Genomic DNA, 22,826 nt, shown 5'->3' with positions numbered 1-22,826 from the left:
AGCTTAAGTTTGATTTGGATTTAGAAAAAAAAAAAACACACCACTTCCACAAGAATTACAACTAACTAACTTCACTTACTTTTCCTTTGCTGCTGCAAAATCATCATCATCCCATTCGGATAATTTGAAAGATTTGGTGAAAGTTCATAAACCAAGTATATAAAATGTTATTAATCACACAAAAATACATGCACTTTATTTCAGTATATCTGCAGCTCTTATTGTAGCAGCATTATTAATCATACACTCAACAATGCATCATCATCATATAATTTATGGATACAAAGAATTGTACGTATGCAACTTCATTTCAAGTATGACCTTGCTATCGCGCCATCAGCTCCACGGGGGTAGAATCCACCTGGCTGAGACTCATTCCCACTTCCATACACAATCCTAAGTATTTCCTCGGGTGTTCGCCCGTAAGCCAACGAGTCTCGATCTCCTGCTAGCACGTTACCTGCACTTTTCCCCTCCGGGCCTAACTCGGGTTTAACGATCAGACCTTCATCTTTTATGCCTTCCTTTCCAAGCCTATTTCTCAGGTTTGATATCTTATTTGTAAATTCTGCCACTGTATAACCATAGGGTATCACTGGTAAACCGGCATGCTCGTACAGCAGTGCTCGAAGGACCGCGTCTTGGCCTGATTCGACACCTAAGAGTCCCGCCACAAGCTAAATTTTCAAAAGATTAGTAACCAACATATTAGTGATTAATGGCACGAGATGATATATCGCTCAGTTTTACTTGGAAGTCGACTAGAACTCGATCAAACTGAACTGAAGCATCGCAAAAAACACATGAACTGATATGTTATATTATCATTAGGGAAGATGGTAGTGGCATTGTTGTGAATTTGTGATCAATAGTCCGGTAGAATTAAGTAAAAAGAGAAAGATGGCAGCTAGCAATATATCACCTTTTTGGCGGTTGGGGATTGGAGTTTTGGATTAGCTCCAACATATCCGGTGAGGCCAACATAAGGGATAACATAGCTTGCAAGCAGATAGTTGAGATCATTTGCATAGGGATCAAATGGAGGATGCAATTCTTTCCCAAATGCATTGTTCATCACTGTCGCGAAATTGGCTACACTCAGGTCGAGCAGGGGCCGGGGAAATCCAGGGACTGTCCTTTTTATTGCCCTGCATATATTTTTAAGTATGAGGGCTATTACTGACTACTTTGAGATACTCCAACATCATATTTGATGAAAAATTTTATTTTAACATATATAATTAGTATATTAACTAATATTATCACAAACAACGTCAACCCGGATTGGGAGTTTCATGGGATGGATTTCAAATCTATTTTTACTGTTGACAATATTAAAAAAAAAGTTGGATTGCTTATTCAGGGATTTCTAATTTCACTATACCAAATCCCATCAAATTTGAGAGATTTGGTGGATTGGTTTAAAAACAAAATTACTTTTTATCAAACCATCATTCCCACCAAAGTTTATAGGGTAGTTTAGTAAAAGCAAAATCCAATTCGATATTTTTCTCCAAACAAATGGATTGCTTTTAATTTAAACCAAGCAAAATGAATCAATACTGATTTCCAAATCCAATTCCAAATCTTAATCCACAAATCCTCTAATCTGGTGCCAAGATTGAATAGTTGATTAGGAGGCCTAAATCCGAATTCTTGATACGCAAACTGATGTGAGTCTCGAGCAATGGACTGAGTTCCTGACGCCGAAGTGGACCTCCCGATTAGATTGGCTCAAGAACTTCCAATCCATGAACAAAAGCTCCAAGCGAAGAACCGGCCTCCAAGTATTCCAAATTCAGAGGGAACTCAAGAGAAGATCACGTCCGATTTGGGCATACCCCGGCGACACCGTAAGGCTGCCGTGAAAGAAGAAGAAGGAAGAAGAAAAGGCGGTTGAGGCGGCAGAAATGGACGATATTGTTGCCATGATTTGAGATGGCTACCTAAGTTGGCTCTGTTTTTTTGTTTTTATCGTGATATACGTTTTGTTTACGGGTTATTCTTCATGCAAATTGAATTCTGGGGTTGGGTATTTATAGACAAAATTCAAAGCCAATTAAGTCAAGAAAATGGTTGTTTAAACTATGCTATTTTATTAAATTTAAGTATACCATACGTATTTTAATATGACATCAAAGTTTTTTTTTATAATTTTATCTTTTTGAAAAATATATTTAAAATGTGTGTATTGAATATTTGAATGTTGAATATTTGCAATGTTGAAAATAAGAGTTGTAAATATTGAAAATTAGTGTGTGATGATGCAGGTAATGATGTATTTTATTTTTGGATTATTTGTAAAGATTTCCTATAAATAGATCTCTCATTTGTGAAGAAAATCACAATTGAGTAGAGAGAAAAATATTATAAAGTGTGTAGTTTGGTAAATTTTGAGAGTTTGAGATTTTTACTTTTTACCATAAATTTTTACTTTTTCACAACACGTTATCAGCACGAAGCTCAAAAAGTCCTCCATACTTTTCCAAGCTCCAAACACAAGAAAAAGTTAACAAAAGTAATAATATTTATTTTACTGTTATTTATTTATTGTGTATATATTTAATATATAATATAATATTATTATTAGAAATAATAAAAATAAATTTTTCGAAAACTTGTTATAAATCCTGGGAGGATGTTAAGACGACATCCCACACTCCCGGTAAGGGATACGACAAGTATAAAAGCCTATAAGATTTTTAAACAAAATAAATTATTACAATTCATTATAATAATATGATATGATATACATAATTATTTAAACATGTCTAATATTATATACATCATATTATTACCATAAAATTATACAAATACATACCTTTATTTTTTTGTACACCAACGGTAAAAAAAAAACGGCTAGTTTTTGCCCTATAAATATGATCTCACAAACTCTTTCAATCATTCCAACTTTCTCTTCTTCTCTAAAAATTATTCTTCATCAAACTTTTTGAAGAAAAAAGAAGATGGCTTTTTCAAGGTTATTTTTAATTATTTTGGTTATCATACTCACGAGTCTTGTATTTATTGGAGAATATCCTCCTCGTGTGTTTTCTTTATTTTTACAAATGCTTGTACTTGTTATTTATCCATTACTTTGCATTGCAATATTCATTAACTAATAAAATGCATCGTAATTTTCTTTAGTACCACCATGTCAAATTTGACAAATCTCGAATTTGTTGCGCTCGACATCACGGGGAAAAATTATATGCCATGGACTCTCGATGTAGAAATGCATCTTGAGTCATTGGGTATAAGTGAGACAATAAAAGAAAATGGCATATCGACATCACAAGAAAAGACAAAAGCCATTATATTTTTGCGTCGACATCTCGACGAGGGATTGAAATGTGAATATTTAATTGAAAAAGATCTCATGGCTTTGTGGAAAGGATTGAAACAAAGATTTGAACATATAAGGGAAGTTATACTTCCGACCGCCCGTGATGAATGGAATATGTTAAGATTCCAAGATTTTAAGAAAGCCAGTGATTATAATTCAGCGATGTATCGAATAATCTCGCAGCTAAAATTTTGTGCACATGAGGTCACAGAATCGGAAATGCTTGAAAAAATATTTTCCACGTTTCATGCATCAAATATTACTTTACAGCAACAATATAAAGTACGTGGATTTGCGAGATATTCTGAACTCATCGCATGTCTTCTTGTGGCGGAAAAGAACAACGAGCTATTAATGAGAAATCATCAGTCCCGACCCACTGGATCAACAGTATTTCCAGAAGTAAATACTGTAAGTAAAAATGAATTTAAACCTGGAAACCAAAATCAAATTCAAAGACAAGGTTTTGGTCGAGGTCGAGGTCGAGGCCGTGGTTTTGAAAACAATAGATATAGTTATTTTTATAACTCATCTCAAAAGAGCGTCCCAAACCATCCACAGAAAAGGCATCATGAGAATACAAGTGTTAATGAGAATCACTCAAAAAGATATGAAAGTTCTTGTTTCAGATGTGGTACTCCAGGACATTGGTCCAAAATTTGTCGAGCCCCTGAACACCTTTGTAAACTTTATAAAGAATCATTAAAGGGAAAAGAAAATGAGACCAACTTCACTGAACGCAGTGACCGTTTGAGTAATTCAACTCATTTTGATGCTGGTGATTTTATAATGATTTCTCTGGAAATGAACAATATGTTGGTGGGATAGAAATGAACAATATTGATGCTGCAGATTTTCTCAATGATTTCTCTGAAAATGAACAATATAGTGGTAGAATATAAATGTACAATAATTTATTTTTCATGTATTCATATAATAATGTTTTATTATAAAATTATGATATGTGTTATATTAAAATATATATTGCCAGTAATTTTATTTCATTGCATATTTTTTGAAGTTCAAAAATGGAAAATGCTATGAGCAAAGATGAAGTTTGCATACCCGATAGTGGTACAACGCACACTATCCTCCGAGATAAAAGATATTTCTTGGAATTAAAACCAACAAAAACAACGGTGAATACAATATCAGGTCCTGTAGACTTGATTAAAGGATGTGGTAAAACACAATTTTTGTTACTTAATGGTACAAATTTTTTTATCAATGATGCTTTATATTCACCACAATCGAAAAGAAATTTGTTGAGTTTTAATGATATATATTCCCATGGGTATGATACTCAAACAATGAATGAAGGGAATAAGAAATATATGTGTCTTATCACATATAAATCAGGAAAGAAATATGTGATTGAAAAACTACCAATGCTCCCTACTGGATTACATTATACACATATAAGTCCGATTGAATCAAACATGGTAGTTGATAATTCTTCAATATTAACCAACTGCATCATCGATTGGGACATCCTGGTTCAACAATGATGCGAAGAATTATAGAAAATACACATGGTCATCCGCTGAAAGACCAGAAGATCTTTCAGAATAATAAGTTTCAATGTAAAGCATGTTCTCTTGGAAAACTTATTATAAGACCATCACCAGCCAAAATCCAAACTGAATCACCAATGTTTCTTGAACGTATTCAGGGTGATATTTGTTGACCAATCCATCCACCATATGGACCATTCAGATACTTTATGGTATTGATTGATGCCTCCAGCAGATGGTCACATGTATGTTTATTGTGAACTCGAAATGTTGCATTTGCAAGATTACTTGCTCAAATAATAAAATTGAGGAATCAATTTCCCGATTATACAATCAAGAAAATTAGACTTGATAATACTGGTGAATTTACTTCCCAGACTTTCAATGATTATTGTATATCTATGGGAATCATTGTTGAGCATCATGTTGCTCATGTACATACACAGAATGGATTGGCTGAATCATTGATTAAACGTCTGCAAATGATTGATAGACCAATGATTATGAAAACAAAGCTCCCTATTTCTATATGGGGACATGCAATTTTACATGCTGTTTCATTAATTCGCATCAGACCAAGTGCATATCATAAATACTCCCAATTGCAGCTTGCATTTGGTAAAGAACCAGACATTTCTCATCTGAGAATTTTTGGATGTATGGTGTATGTGCCTATTGCACCACCGCAAAGAAAAAAAATGGGACCTCAAAGAAAGGTTGGAATTTATAGCGGTTATGATAGTCCATCAATCATTCGATATCTTGAACCTCAGACAGGCGACGTGTTCACGGCACGTTTTGCTGATTGTCATTTTAATGAGGAAATCTTCCCAATGTTAGGGGGAGAACAGAAACATACCGAAAAGGAAATTACATGGTATGTATCATCATTATTACATCTGGATCCAAGAACAAAACAATGTGAAAAAGATGTACAGCAAATTGTGCACTTGCAAAGAATAGCAAATCAAATACCAGATGCATTTGCAGACACAAAAGGGGTAACTAAATCATATATACATGCTGCAAATGCCCCTACTCGAATTGAAATTCCAAAGAAACAAATTGAAGATACTCATGATGTCATTAAACGCCTGAAGTGTGGAAGGCCAGTCGGTTCCAAGGATAAAAATCCTCGAAAAAGAAAATTCACAGAGAAACACGATGATCACAAAAGAGAAAATGATGTTCCTGAAGAAACACATGATAATCACAAAATAGAGAATGGTGTTCCTGAAGAAACACATGATGATGAAAATGTTCTGTCAGAACCACAAACTGACGAGAATAATGAAATCTCTATAAATTATATTAATACTGGAAAAATATGGAAACGAAAAGATATAGAAGAAATTGATGATATATTTTCTTATAATGTGGCAATCGACATCATAAATGATAATGAAGATCACGAACCAAAATCTTTTGGTGAATGTAAAAATCGGCAGGATTGGATAAAATGGAAAGAAGTCATCCATGTTGAATTGGATTCGCTAAATAAACGTAATGTTTTTGGACCTATAGTCCTTACACCTGAAGGTGTAAAACCTGTTGGATATAAATGGGTTTTTATTCGAAAGCGAAATGAGAAAAATGAAATAGTGAGATATAAAGCTCGACTTGTTGCACAAGTTTTTCTCAAAGGCCTGGAATTGATTATGAAGAAACGTATTCTCCCGTGATGGATGCAATTAAGTTTCGATATTTGATTAGCTTGGCGGTATCTGAAAATTTAGAAATGCGTCTTATGGATGTTGTTACAGCTTACTTATATGGATCACTTGATAGTAATATATATATATGAAAATCCCTGAAGGATTTAAGATGTCTGAAGCACAAAGTTCAAAACCCAGGGAATGTTATTCTGTGAAATTACAAAGATCATTATATGGGTTAAAGCAATATGGTCGAATGTGGTATAATCGACTAAGTGATCACTTGATGAAAAAGGGATATGTAAATAATTCAATATGCCCTTGTGTTTTCATTAAGAAAACAACATCCGGATGCGTAATTATTGATGTATATGTTGATGATTTAAACATCATTGGAATGAATAAGGAAATTCAAGAAGTTGTGTCATACTTGAAGGAAGAATTTGAAATGAAGGATCTTGGAAAAATCAAGTATTGTCTGGGTTTACAAATTGAACAAAAAGAATGTGGGATGTTTGTTCACCAGACAAATTATACAGAAAAGATCCTTAAACGTTTTAATATGGATAAATCAAATCAATTAAGTACTCCAATGGTTGTTAGATCATTAAACATAGAAAAGGACCTATTCCGACCATGTGAAGAAGATGAAGATATTCTTGGTCCAGAAGTACCATATCTAAGTGCTATCGGTGCCCTTATGTATCTTACAAATTGTACAAGGCCTGATATATCTTTTGCCGTAAATTTGTTGGCAAGATTTAGCACATATCCAACAAAGAGACACTGGAACGGAATTAAACATATATTCCGTTATCTATGAGGAACGACAGACTTGGGACTTTTGTATTCAAAAGATGCTAATCCAAGTATAATTGGTTATGCCGATGCTGGATACTTATCTGATCCACACAAGGCACGTTCCCAAACTGGATATGTTTTTACTCGTGGAGGCACTGCAATTTCTTGGCGTTCACAAAAACAAACGCTCGTAACAACTTCATCAAATCATGCCGAGATTATTGCACTACATGAAGCAAGTCTTGAATGTGTGTGGTTAAAATCAATGACCCAACATATCCAAATCTCATGCGGATTATCATTCGACGAGAAGCCTATGATACTATATGAAGATAATGCTGCATGTGTTGCTAAAATGAAAGAAGGATACATAAAAAGCGACAGAACTAAACATATTCCTCCTAAGTTCTTCGCATTCACCAAGGAGCTTGAGAAGAATAAATTTATTGATGTTCGTCACATTCAATCAAGTGAAAATTCATCAGATCTCTTCACAAAGGCACTTCATACGTCAATATTCAGAAAGCACATATATAATATTGAGATGCGCAATCTACGAAATTTGTGAAGAATTGTTCGTGTCAACATTAGGGGGAGTTTATGTGACTGCACTCTTTTTCCCTTGCTATGGTTTTTATCCCAATGAGTTTTTCCTAGTAAGGTTTTTAACGAGGCAGTATAAAAACACGTAATGAAGACAATCATTATGATCATCATCACAAGGGGGAGTGTTGAAAAATATATTTAAAATGTGTGTATTGAATATTTGAATGTTGAAAATAAGAGTTGTAAATATTGAAAATTAGTGTGTGATGATGTAGGTAATGATGTATTTTATTTTTGGATTATTTGTAAAGATTTCCTATAAATAGATCTCTCATTTTTGAAGAAAATCACAATTGAGTAGAGAGAAAAATATTATAAAGTGTGTAGTTTGGTAAATTTTGAGAGTTTGAGATTTTTACTTTTTACCATAAATTTTTACTTTTTCACAACATATCTTTTATAATATATATATATATATATATATATATATATATATAAATATTTCTATAAAACTAATGTTCCGCTACACAGCATGCTATATACGGCGTGCTATGTGTATACATAGCATGTCGTGTAGAGGAACATTAGTTATATATATTATATTCAAGAGCATTTAATTATATATATATATATATATATATATATATTCAAGAGCATTTAATTATAGAGAGGAAGAAACATTGACATTGCTGAGATAAATGGCACGTCTTTCTCGGCGTCTCGACACGCAACTCTATAAAAAAATTCACCATCGAATTAATTGTTGTTCGATTTGGATTTTAGAAGCATATGGATTAAAGACACGGTTTGATTTTATCATTGAGCTATTAAATTAAATATGTATTTTCCGAACTGTCGGTAAAAATCATAAACTATTTATAAGTCAAACTTTGATATACTCGTTGAATATTAGAATCGGCTATAAGAATGCCTGAAATCGAATTGAAATTATGCTCCATCTACTCAACCCTAGCAGGCATCAATGTGGGGGTTTTGTACAAAAATAATTTAATTTTTAAAACTTTTTTCAAAAATAATATAAAAAAAAAAAATTTCAAAACTACCCTAATCCGCTCTCACGGAGCGCGGACGCTGCACACGTGGAGCAGCGTCCGCGCTCCGTAAGAACGGACGCTGTGCCATGTAGGCATCAGAAAATATTAGCGACGGATAATATAATCAAACCGTCGCAACACCGTCGCTATTATTAGCAACGATTTATAAACCGTCGCTGCAATGTACCCAGCGACGAGTTATAAAACCGTCGCAACTGAGCGACGGTTATAAAGGCGCCCTTAACCGTCGCTAAATGCGCATTGGAAACTTTAATAAATTTGCATGATGGGCTTATACTCTTGCAAGCCCACGATCCATGCCCCCATTATATTAATATCATCATAATCTCGATCGAGGATCCAATATCATTGATTGACAATTTCAACTTGTTTGTTTATATGACGCACACTTTAATTTCGAGATACCTGCCTCTACGCACGCTACGCGTAATTGTATCAACATCGTGCACATATACGCCGCGGATAATTTTGAACTTTCAACGGTTTGCAAGTTTGCAGTCTTCAATATACGCTGCGGTAAGAGAATTTGCGCGCTGCGAAAATCCATTTTTGTTGTAGTGAATATTGTGGGTGTTCAAACTTTGGATAAAAATCCATTTCGGTTGAACACCCACAATATTAAAGTTTGGATAAAAATCCATCATGCAAATTTATTAAAGTTTCAAATGCGCATTTAGCGACGGTTTCAGTTGCGACGGTTTTATAACTCGTCGCTGGGTACATTGCAGCGACGGTTTATAAATCGTTGCGAATAATAGCGACGGTGTTGCGACGGTTTTATAAACCGTCGCAAAGTAGCGACGGTTTGATTATATTATCCGTCGCTAATATTTTCTGATGCCTACACGGCACAGCGTCCGTTCTTACGGAGCGCGGACGCTGCTCCACGTGTGCAGCGTCCGCGCTCCGTGAGAGCGGATTAGGGTAGTTTTGAAAAGGTTTTTTTTTTACATTATTTTTGAAAAAAGTTTTAAAAATTAAATTATTTTTGTAAAAAACCCTCAATGTGGGGCTGACATCAACATCGCCGTAGATAGAGGGTTATAATTATTTAAAAGAAAATTTGCATTTTTGGTCATGCATATTTGCTTCTTGGTGGTTTTGGTTTTTTTTTTTTTTTTATCAAATTTCATTTTTAGTCATATCTTCTAATTTTTGGAATTTTGGTCTTTTTTTTTTCATTGAAAGGGTTTATCTCACATTACATACGTCATAGTTACATCATTATTATGTCCGAAAAAAAAAGACTAAAATTGTCAAAAATTACAAACATAACATACTAAACTGAAATGTGAAAACATGATAAAAATTAGAGCCCAGCAAACATCATGAGATGAAAATCCTTCCTGTCATAATTACTTGTCAATTCGTTAAAGTGTTCGATTCAATATGCACTACCATAGTGTACATTTTGTTAGAAAGGATGATGAAACAGTTACCATCAGGGACGGATCCAGGAATAAGAGTTGGGATGGGCTTGAACTCAATATGATAAGTTATATATTATTAAAAAAAAAGTACATTATATCGTTCAACGAAGTTGTGCCTTACGGGATTTTAAAACATAAAATTCATCAATAATAGAATTTACATCAATATGTTTAGCTAAATCTCGTTCAATATAGAGTGTCAAACAATCGGCAAGAAAGTCATCCTCCATTTTATTGCGAAGTGCCGTCTTCACATGCTTCATTGCTGAAAAAGCCCGTTCAATAGTGGCAGTAGACACAGATAATGTCAAAACAAGATGAATCAATCTAGTCAACATAACATAAACACTTGACCGTCCACTCTCGGTCAATTGCTGACACAACTCAACAAGTGTAGGAACCTTTAAATTCTGCATCACATCGAGTTTATAAATGTATCAATTCATACTTCAAAACAACAATTTCTTGATCTGTGAAATCTCCAGGATAAAACTTCTTCGCAAGCTTGCAAATATCATCACTGTTAAATGAGTCAAATGAATTTTTAGGATCTAAAGCTATACTAAGAGAAAGAAGTTTCACCGATGACTCATTGAACCGAGTATTTAACTCCATCAAAATGAAATCTATTGCTGCATTATAAACATCAAAGTGGTAATGATGTTCTATTTAATAAACCGTCGCTAATTAAAACCGCCGATCCACCTTTTTTTTATTTTTTAATAATGTAGCGACGGTTTTAGCAATAACCGTCGCTAATAATTGCGACGGTTTTTGATAAAACTGTCGCCGATCCACATCGGCGACAGGTTTACTAAAACCGTCGCAAAAGTAGCGACGGTTATCAAAAACCGTCGCTACAACCGTCGCTAAATAAAAAAAAATGGGCTGAGCTACAGCCCAGTATAGCCCTAGCGTAGATCCGTCTCTGGTTACCATATCTGGAAAGTCTATCTGATTCAAAAAGTCGAGTTGATTCTTTGGACATATTTGAAAACATTCTGTTATTCGAAGTTGGTAGGAGACTGTGTCATCATACTTTATCAAAAACGGCTTGACTTGTATTATCCTTCGAATTTAATCAAATCTAACAGTTTGTAGTATGGTTAGAGTTAAACGGTTTGGAAACGTGTATTGCATATAGAACTTTGATATGGTTAGATTTTCAAATAATCTCTTTTAGCTAAAGTTCAGAAGTACTATGGTTTGACTTTCTTGCATAGACTACTTGAACTCATGATGTTATGTCTCAACTCTGTCCATATTTAGAATTATTTTTTTGTGGGCGACCCAAATATAATATTTGTCTTATAAATTTGACCCATGAGATAATCTTACAAAAGTTTTTGCGATAAAAAAAAAATCATCTAATCAAAGTTATTCGTACAAATGTATATAACAGCAGCGAAGGAACACACAATCTAGATATTTGAGGCGCTGGTTATTTTAATTTGGCAAGTACGTCTAAATTCTATTATCCAAGAAAAATTATTCATTAGGTCACGACATTTAATATAATAGTAACACACATGTTAATTACACGTATTTACCCTTGAATTTGGCTTACCGCGGATTGGATTAGCACACTTATTCCATCTTAACTCTAAAATTAGTGAAGAATATGTAAAACTTAAACACGTCGCTTCTACTTTCAAAGACTTTTGGAATTTTTAGTTTACAGTTTTTGAAACGGCTTTCTCATATATATATATATATATATATATAAAATAAAAATAATAATGAAATTTCGAGATGAAAATTCTGTTTTCAAAAATATTTTATTATTATACAAATATTGAACCATATATATATATATATATATATATATATATATATATATATATATATATATATATATATATATAGTTGATATACCGGGCACCCACCGTGAACATCTATATGAGATTGTTGAAGTGGCGTCTGTCTATTAGATGTGATAGTACATCACTGGATACTCAACTATTACGAAACATAATTTAATAACATTACCAAATATAAAAAAATGTTTGAGCTTGTGTTACGCAAAGAAATAAAGAATAAATTGTTCGACGGCAAAAAGTCGATGTCTATTTTTCTCTGTTACTTCTTTCATCCATCGAAGGATTTACTAAAATTTATTCGTCTCGAGAGCTCCAAGCTAGCCAAACACGTCACAGTACTTGGTAATGTTTGGTAGATTTCAAAACATACGATTTTAGAATTAGACCTATTAAGTTTAATATTAAACGCTCAAGAATTAAATACATAGAAGAAAATGAACTAAGAAGAACGCATATTACGTAATTTTGCTCTTGAGAATTTAGCCTTAATAATTTTGTATTTGTAACTTTTGCTCTTCTTTTTTATTCAACTTTAAATTTAAAAAAATTATATTTTTGGTTATGTAAAAATTTTCATTGTTTTCATGTTATCGAGCAATTTACGTGGTGCTATATTCAATAACTTTCATTCTTATAAAATTTCAGTCCATTTTAATCGGAGTGCCGACGTAACATTGGAAATGTTAAAAATATTCGATGTCACATCATTATTTTTCGATGTCACGTCAACACTCAGATGAAAAAATTTTAAAACATAAAAAAATAGAAATTTAATGTGACGAGACTATAAATTGGCCAATAACATGGCCAAAACTGATAATTATGTAGGTTACATGGTAAAAAATCTAATTTTTCTTAAATTAAAACATCTACTTATAGCGGTTTTAGCCTCTAAAAATTGTTATTCATCCGAGACCCAAAATTCCATTATATCTGAGTAAATTTCCTATGAGACGGTATGACAGATCTATATCAGTGAGACAAGTCGATATGTTTCATACACAAAGTAAAAATGTAATATTTTTCAAATAAAAAATAATATTTTTTCGTTGATGGGGTCGAAGAAGAGATCTGACTCATAAAATTAACTCTTAGACGTTATCATAGAGGTTTTATTGATATTTAAATGAGATATTTTGCATATATCAGACACACCGTAAGTATTAACGTCCGAAAATTCGATGGTCATTCTTTGAACTAGAATTTATAAAATTTGAATTATTGCTCTTAAAATTAAGGACTCTGACTATAATTATAAGATCCGAGAGTTTTAAGTCAGAATGCATTTAGCAATAAATTTAATGTTGAACTATCGAATAAAACTTACAAAAGTTGTTCACACTTGATAAAAACTATCCAACTATCGACACCAACGCATGTATTGCGTAAGCATGAGATTTATATCTATAGAATAATATTTTTTAAAAAAATTAATAATATATAATTCATTTAAATTGAATGAAAGAAAACGTAAGCATAAGATTTATATCTATAGAATAATATATTTTTAGCAATTTTTTAATAATGTATTATAATTCATATAAATTGAATGAAAGAAAAATAACATAATACAAAGAAAGATGTTAAATTTTAATTTTTTTTATTTTTTTCAATTTGATAATTTTCATTTTTTATAAAAAAAAAAACAATCTTTTTTTCATACACATTGTGTGTGTCACGACCCGCTAATCACGATATTTTCTTAACTTTAGTGTCCCTAGATAGTTATTGATCACTAATTACTAGTAGAGAAATATTCAAGGTTCTTCAACATTAATACTAGTACAGAAATTGCGATTTTTTTTTATTTTGCATGGTCATTAAGAGATGTTATTTAGTTAGACTTAAGTTTTTTTTTAAAAAAAATTAAGAAATAATACATTCATTTTATTAATTTGTAAGACTTATAAATTTAATTTATTATATGAATAAAGAGTCAACTATATATACAAGAATTATTAAAAAAACGTGTTTATCTTATCAATATATTGAAATCGTTAATTTAAATTTTTGGCACAAAAGCTAGAAAATTTTTAGAAATGAGTCTTATGTGAGACCGTCTCACGGATATTAATATGTGAGATGAGTCAATTTTACGACTCGTGAGACCGTCTCACACAACTTTTTGTCAAAATTTTAATAGATAAATGATAACAAATTGTAGAAAAAATACATGTATTTTTATTTTTATTTTTTTAGAGGAACCCCATTGGCAGAAGCTATGAATATAAAGTACAAAGTACATGTTAGTTCCCCATAATCAATGAAACCTCTAAGATTGGACAAAGTTGTTTTAATTGATTTTTATCAAATCCAGAGACTAATTCATGTATTTAACAATCTTATTTTTCAGAATTAATGGTGACACGCGACAGGGCTTGAAATTTCGGTTGAAATATATATTAAGCCGTGAACAATTTCTCTCATTCTAGAAGTCGATTACTTGTCAAGCTATTTAGTTTTAAAAAAATGTTTAAAAAAATAATTATGTATTTTTCTTTTACTTGACTTGCTGAATAAATCAAGAAATATGGAAAATTATAATTACGTGTAACTTGAGACAAACGCTAGATTATAATAAAAGTGAAATGCAATCCTTCACATCTAACCGTGCTTAAATAATTATAGGAAAGATTGCGTTTTTGATATTATATGTTTTTTTTTTTCGATTTTGAACGATTTATTGTTAAGATCGAGTTTAAAGTTTAGAGAAGTGGGTGAATAAAATTTTTAAAAATTTCTTTGCTTGATATATTCTCAAACCAGACTTGACAGTGGTTAGTTGTAAAAATCATTTTTTAGACTAGACGGATGCAGTTGGACTACTTTAAAAGATTTTTCGAAGTTCGGAAAGGTACGACGGGATTTGAAGAACAATATAATCAAGTGACTAAGTCTTTGATAATACAACCCGGAAAGCAGGGACGTAGCCAAGAAATATTATGATCTTCGACTAAATGAATCGATAAACAACATTAAATAATATAAATCAAATATTTAAAAATTAACTATTAATATTAAAGAGTGATACAAACCAGATATAAACTACTGAAGATGTGACATGCGGTTTTTCATTGAGTAAAACTCATCAATTATTGAATCAATGTCTATCCTTGCAGTAAACTCTCTTTCATTGTAGACAATCATAGAATCTGCCAATAACTCTTCTTCCATCTTATTTCGGAGAGATGTTTTAAGAAGTTTCATAGCTGAGAATGATCTTTCTGTTGTCGCAGTAGAAACAGGGAGCGTTAAAACAAGACGAATCAATCTGTCAATTAAGTGATAATGACGTGCCTTCTCAGTCTCTAATAATCGTCGACATAATTCAGAAATAGTACAAATATTCTGAAACCTTTCATGATGAATTATATCAAACTTATAATGATCCAACTGACTTTTCAGATAATGTAGTTCTTGTTTATTGAAATCACTAGGATAGAATTTCTCTGCAAGATTGTAAATATCATCAGCATTAAACAACTTAAAGTTGTCTCGAGGTTCCAAAGCAGAGCTAAGTCTAAGAAGTTCTACAGCTCCATCATTGAATCTGCTATTGAGTTCTTCCACTTGAAAATCTATTGCAGCATTAAATACATCAAAACGGTAATGATGGTCAAATGTAATAGAATCCCTTTGCTGGATCGAACGTCCTGTAGCAGATCTATACCAAGCATTCATATTTGGTATCTCAATACCATTATTTTCACAAACTGATTGCACGATCATTAGAAGAATATCATAACCTTCTGCTCTCAAAGTATGAAGTAAATATTTGGTAGTTGAGACAAAATCCATTGTATTTAAAATGTCCTAAGACTTCTCTTGCAAAGCTCGAAAAAGCAAATCTGTGATCCCTATAATCTTATGCATTAAATATAGGATAAATATGAAATCAAATGATCTCAATGCAATCAAAAAACCTATAGCTTCCCCTCGTATAGAATTCGAAGATGCTTCCTCCATCATGTGCTCAAGCACAATAATCACAGAGCTGTACATATATATCATACTGCAAATCAACTCAAAATGAGAACTCCAACGTGTCTTTCCAGCTCGTTGCAAAGTACCAATCTGATTAAGGCCAGTACCTGCGTGGCAAACAAATGAGAAGTGAAATGATTAGTGAGAAATAAAATGAGAAATCAATTTTATTAATAAGAAATCATATAATTAAGTTTAGTATCTGTCTCGCGAATACCAGTAGCTACCATTGTTGCAATTTCAATAGTTTGGGCAGATTGCAACTCAGTGTAACGTTTTGGAGATGCCTTAATAAGATTACAAATAGAATTCAATTTTGAAAAAAATAGCCAAATAGAACTCTCTTTTTCAGCAGCAGCCACCAATGCTAATTGAAGTCTATGTGCAAAACAATGAACATAATATGCTTGAGGAGAATCCCTCAGAAAAAGAGCTTGCAGTCCGTTCCATGAGCCACGCATATTGCTAGCTCCACCGTATCCTTGACACCGAATATCTTTGATATGCAAATCATGTCGACCAAGCACATTACATATTTCTTTTTTAAGTGTTACCGCAGTGGTGTCAGAAACATGCACAATATCAAAAAAACGCTCCATTAAGAACCCTTCACGATCAACAAATCTCAACACAATAACCATCTACTCTTTGTCTGATATGTCTTTAGCCTCATCAATCAAAAGCCAAAATTTTGCACTCCCAACCTCTTCACGTATTTTCTTTCTCACTCTCTCAGCAAGAATATGCAAAATTTCTTTTTGAATATCTGGTGATGTATACTTTGCATTTTTTGGTGCTTTTTCTAAAACAACAGTATTAATGTTAACATCCATTTTTCCCATAAGCTTTATCATTTCTATAAGATTACCTTGATTTTTGGAATATGAAGATTCATCATTTCCTCTCAATGCACATCCTTGCAAACAAAGCCAACGAATGCTTTCAATTGTGGTTGTAAGCTTCAAACGGTTTTTCTTCACTTCTTCTAATGTTTGTGCATTCATCACTTTATCAATGTGACCACTTACATTCATCAAAGCACTCATAGATTCCACGGCATTGTTATGTGGTGAAGTGGGACTTCCTGTATGCATCAATAAAGCACATCTTTTTCCATCATTAACTCTTTTCCAACCTCTAAAACCATCAACTGTAAATGCAGCATAACGAGCCTCTTTTTGTTGGAAAAGGAAACATGGGAAGCAAAATGCTGCATCTTTATTAGGCGAGTACTCCAACCAAGGAAATTGCTCAAACCAAATTTTTTGAAATCGCCGGTATTGTTCTCCTAATTTTGTTCGCGGATACTCCATAACATGTTGATATGGCCCCCTTAAGATATAAGCCCGTCTGATTGCATCTCTTTCATTGACAGGACATTGCCAAATTGGAGTACACTTGGCCGGATCTAGTTGAACATAACCGCAAACATCACTGTCAACTCTTTGATACTTGACCGGGTATTGTTCATCATGGTTTGAGATCTCGTCATTAGTTGGAGAATGCTCATCTCTAGTCGATGTACTAGCTTTAGGTTTAAAATATGAAAACATATTTTCTTCTTGTCTACACAATCAGATAAAAATGATAAATTCCACTTCACAATTAGAAATTATGTGTGCTTACTGGAAAAATGATAAATTGATCAAAGAAAATCTTATTTTAACTTGAAAGGAAACACAATGTAATAAGTTTGAAATATTGTTGGGATGCCACAAAACCCCATACTCATAAAACCTAAACAGAGATCTACAATCAAGTTCAGTTAAAAATTAGAAAATCCCAAATACTAGTGGGAAACTTCAAAAGAGTACTGATTACACATGCTTCACTTCAAATGAGTACTGATACATTGGGGAAACCTGATACTTCATCAGATAAACCTCCTACAACCAACTACTGCAAAAGTTCTCTTTAGAATCGAAGCAAAATTACCTGAAAATTGAAGAACAAGATCTAGACCAACTATGGTAGAAACAACGGCTACAATCAATATTTCTTGGAAATATTGATACCAAAGTGAAGCTTGGAACGAGCTCTACCCGGGAGTTCCTCCGCCAGCGGTGGGCCACAAGAGGCAAAGGGTAGGGTTAATTGGGTTTCTTTGGGAAATGGGTTTAATAATTGGACGCTTGTTTATGTTCTCTAATTTCTGGGTTGCTCGATCGTGTATGTACTGTGACTAGAGTTTAACAATTTTTTTTTAAACGGTAAACAACATAAGTTTTAAACAAATTAAGCCTTTGTTAATAAAAAAAAAATTCTTAGGCCCAAATTATAGCCTGGGCTCCAAATAAATTAAATCATTGTCAATAACAAAAATTTCTTAAGCCCAAAAATTATAGCATGGGCTGGAGCCCACGTCCCTGTCGGAAAGTAATGAATGTAGAAAAATAACCAACACAAGTGATTTTTATGGAGTTTCGAATGTTTAATCCTTAAATGTCTTGTCTTCTTTCACTTAAAAAAGAAATTCATTAAAAGAATTTGGTTTCATAATCTATCATACAAATAATCACTTTTTCCATGTTCACTAAATTAATAATTAATTTATTTCCTACCTTAGTTCTCATTAAAATTACAGCACGAAAAAGTGACTATCAAGGTTACAATCACTTACCAAGATCACTCCCCATATCTTTTCTCGTGTTTAATTTATATGTGATAGATTATACGGTTTGATTACAATTAAACTCGAAAATTTCAATAAAATGAATTTTTAAATCATAGCATAAAAATATAATATACATATAACTTTTTTTAATGATTTCTCTTTTAAAACATGAGTACTTAATGGATATAAATCAAATATCAATTTAGAAGGGATATGAGGTCTTGGTACTCTAATCGAATTTAATTATCATGCAACGAAGTAATTACTTTACAACAGCAACAGAAATTTGTTTAAAAATATTTTAAAATATATTCTTAATTATTTTAGCTCTATTATGTATTTTATATCGTCTATATTTTCGATATTCAAAAATATATATTTTTAACACAATTTTCTAATCATTTGGTATAAATAATTATTTTTATTTAACAACTCAATAATTATTTTAAAAATACCAAAATTACAGGATAATTAATTTTAAAGTTTTACAATAGATTCCGAACAATACTATTAACACTCTTTGATGTTTAATAATAATTTACGAGTCAAGGTGAACTGAAGTCACGTTGTTAAGATGAACCATATAATAGGGTTTAAACACATTGTTCATTAGATTCACTTTCTGGGATGAAGGCGCGTTCTCTAGTGGACTAGAATTCCGGTACATACACTATTATCTAGTGCTTCAGTCATTCAATCAGTTAGTAGCCGATCGATAGCTGGTTAGTAGCCAATAACATTCATAAATCAAATATGCAAAGCAATATGATCGATAAAATGTGAAATACACAATATGATGCAATATGTGTGAATAAATTGGCCGGTGTATGAAAATTTACTGTAAATTACAGGTCGAATGTCAAAAAGGCCATAATTGAAGAAAAATCGATAGTAAACTCATAGTAGAAACCTCACATAGCTTATTTTTTCGTCTCAGTTTCAATCTCAAGTAAGATAATTTTCTATAAATATAATATGAGTGATTTTAGATTGATTAGGGCTGGTAGAATGTTTTGGAACCTTTTTAAAAAATATTTTTTAAAAATTTTAAAAATCATAAACAATTAAATATGTCATAAAATCACGAAAATTTCTAAAATGGCCAAGAATGCACTCAGAAGTGTTTGGCCTTTGAAATCCCGATCATCGTAGTGACGCGGTTCCACACTTGGAGGAGCTCTAGCAACCACGTGTGGCCAGAATTTTTCATCGTGGACTCATCTTGTCTCGATCTACAACTTCGGTGTAGGAAAGTTTTCTAAGTTCGGAACCGATCTTGTTCAGATTTAGGAAAAAAAATGATTATTTGGCTTACTTTGGCAATTCAAAAATAGCATTTCCGAAGCCTGTGAGGATGATTGGCAGTCACGTTCGTAAAATAAGAAACATTTTGAACGACCTTTATGTTAACTGAAACCAAATTCTTTCAAGAATAATGATAAAAACAAGCTATAAGTATATCTACTTAGAACTAGTTTTTCTGAAAATTTTCCTAAAATTACACTTCACGGTTTCGATTTTTCTGGGACAATTCCGCTCGTTTCGTTGTCTTGTTACACCTCCAGCACACAGTAGTTTCTGGATAATAAAGGGTCGCGTAAATAATTTGGAGATTGTTGGACAAATTTTGGCATTTTCTTTTAATTTTCTCTATTTTGCAATTTTCTCTGCTTAATTTCTAACCAAATTTTCCTTTCTAAGACTCACAAAATTTGGCACACTGATCTGATAAAATCGATCCTTGTAGTCATTTTATAGGCAAAATTTAGGTGAGGTGAGTCATCATCAATCATCATACAACAAGCGTCAAGCTTGTTTCTCAACACCTACCTAAAAATTGTTAAATTTTTTTTCTTGACAAATAGACTTAAATTTAAATGATAATTTACTATTCAATATTTTATTTTATTATCTCTTTTATTTATTATTATTTATTATGATTATTATTAAAATGAATCTCAATATTTTTATTGTAATTCTATATATATATTTATTAAAATGCCCTTATTCCATATAAAATTCTCTTATTTTATTTACACACACGCACATACACACACACACACACACACACACACACACACACACATATATATATATATATATATATATATAAATTGTTTGTATTTAAATTATATTATTTTATAAGGATATTTTTGTGTGTGTGTAGTATTCATAAATTTATTAAATTTTACTTGTAGAATAATAAAATTCATTTCGTGTAATAATTGTTTTTGCTACGAGAGCGATTGAACTGTGGCATTTTAACTATCATATAGTTTAAAATATTTTATTTACATTTTTACCACAAGCTATAACTTTGATAAAACGACAAGCCCTAAGTCCTACCATTTGTATTAGAGTCAATGCATTCGTTCGATTCACCTTGATTGTAATCAATATAATTATTTGAAAGAAGATTGTTGGGGTGAAAGAATTGTTTCTACTGCGAGAGTGATCGAACCATAACGCTTGGATTGTTATATGGTTTAAGAGATTTGGTTAAACCGTTACCACCATCTATAATTTTTGGTAAAGCGACCAACGTTCGATCCTACATATATGTTAAATATTAAGAGTAGGTCTCTTGTAAGACGGATCAACTTGCCGATATTCACAATAAAAAATAATACGCTTAGCATAAACAGTAATACTTTTTCACGGATGACCCAAATAAGATATATGTCTCACAAAATTATTTAAGACAAAAACTTGTGTGAAACGGTCTCACGGGTTATATTTGTGAGACATATATCTTATTTGGGTCATCCATGAAAAAGTGTTACTTTTTATGCTAAGAGTATTACTTTTTATTGTGAATATGGGTAGGGTTGACTCGTCTCACAGATTAAGATCCGTGAGACGGTCTCACATGAGACACACTCATTATTTAATATTTGGCAAAAATTTGTGTGAGACGGTCTCACGGATCGTATTTTGTGAGACGAGTCTTTTATTTGGGTCATCCATGAAAAAGTATTACTTTTTATACTAAGAGTGTTACTTTTTATTGTGAATATCGATAAGGTTGACACGTTTCGCAGATAAAGATTCATGATACCGTCTCATAAAAAACCAACTCTTCTTTAAATTACTCAAATCCTTAATTTTGAGATAAATTTTCAAATATTTGCATGCCCAGGAAGTGTCAAATGACCACATTCATTCATGTCCCGATATATTTGTTATATCGTTCATTTTACTCTAATTATTAGTTATATTATATATTTTTATACTTCGATTTCACAAAATAATATCATATTTTTTTTAATTGTTATGACATCAAATGGTCACATATTTTTGAATACCAAATTTATATATTCCAATACTTAATTTATTCTATTGGTCCCGAATAATATATTTTATACTTAAATTTTATAAAACATTACCATGTTTTAAAAAAAAAAATTGAACATTTTCATCAAATTGTTTCATACATTCAAATATCGTATGTATGTGTTATAATACTCAAATTGTAGATTGAAAAATGAAGAACGACTGAAACTCTACACATTACAATATGCATTCCTGAATCTTTGATCACTCGAATCTTTCTAACTCCAAGCAAGGTGCTCATCAAACATACGCCTTACAGCTCATATATGATCATCAAGGAACATCTTTGTGCTAATTCACTAACTCAAAGCATTACAAGTTAACCGTTAGTTATTTTTTGTGTTTTCTGGTGAATCAAAGATTCTTAAACAAGCCAGATTTTTAAAATGATAACTCAAAGTTTCAACTTAGGCATTTATAAGTCCTAGTTGTAGTGGGTATTTACAAAAAGTTGTAAAACCAAAGTCTTTAAGTAAAAGAATTTCCTAATAGAAGAAGGTGTGACGTAAGAGTTTTTGTCTCCGAAGATCCATAAAATCTCTTTGTTATTTTACTTTACGAATTTATTTTTCTCACTCCTTTCATCTCACTATCTAAACTCTATTCGGATCCCAACAATAACTTCATTCATTACACTTCTAAAAAATTCACGGAGAACATCATGAAAGAGCATCGTTGCTCGTCCATCTCCAAACCTGATCCTCATC

General features: G+C 32.1%; 2 protein-coding genes and 1 pseudogene across 3 annotated transcripts; all 3 read right to left on the bottom strand.

Annotated features, from left to right (window-relative positions):
• Positions 1-147: 147 nt before the first annotated feature.
• On the bottom strand, positions 148-1,839 carry LOC140831722 (desiccation-related protein PCC13-62-like; annotated as a pseudogene).
• A 13,292-nt stretch (positions 1,840-15,131) lies between these two features.
• On the bottom strand, positions 15,132-18,321 carry LOC140832902 (uncharacterized). Of its 2 annotated transcripts, none has more exons than XM_073197182.1 (3): positions 18,108-18,321; positions 17,041-17,738; positions 15,132-16,710 (listed from the first exon to the last, which is right to left on the bottom strand). In XM_073197182.1, exons 2-3 carry the CDS (start codon positions 17,723-17,725, stop codon positions 16,343-16,345), a joined length of 1,053 nt encoding a protein of 350 aa, XP_073053283.1. In that variant the 5' UTR covers positions 17,726-17,738; positions 18,108-18,321; the 3' UTR covers positions 15,132-16,342. The 2 variants fall into 2 exon arrangements, with proteins under 2 accessions (XP_073053283.1, XP_073053284.1); XM_073197183.1 differs by having other exon boundaries at positions 15,133-16,279.
• On the bottom strand, positions 15,234-15,986 carry LOC140831336 (uncharacterized). The gene has a single exon (XM_073195088.1). It carries the CDS (start codon positions 15,984-15,986, stop codon positions 15,234-15,236), a length of 753 nt encoding a protein of 250 aa, XP_073051189.1.
• Positions 18,322-22,826: the final 4,505 nt, after the last annotated feature.

The sequence above is a fragment of the Primulina eburnea genome, chromosome 5, assembly GCF_022965805.1.
Source record: "Primulina eburnea isolate SZY01 chromosome 5, ASM2296580v1, whole genome shotgun sequence".
Taxonomy (NCBI): Eukaryota; Viridiplantae; Streptophyta; class Magnoliopsida; order Lamiales; family Gesneriaceae; genus Primulina; species Primulina eburnea.
The sequence above is the reverse complement of the archived record's forward strand: the minus strand, read 5'-3'. Positions and strand labels throughout refer to the sequence as shown.

Excerpts from the sequence above, each read along its gene's own strand:
- LOC140831336 (XM_073195088.1), bottom strand. The coding sequence starts at position 15,986 with ATGGATTTTGTCTCAACTACCAAATATTTACTTCATACTTTGAGAGCA.
- LOC140832902 (XM_073197182.1), bottom strand. The coding sequence starts at position 17,725 with ATGTTTTCATATTTTAAACCTAAAGCTAGTACATCGACTAGAGATGAG. Across the intron at positions 16,711-17,040 it reads TTCATATTCCAAAAATCAAG|AAATATGTAATGTGCTTGGT; the intron begins GTAATCTTATAG and ends CACTTAAAAAAG.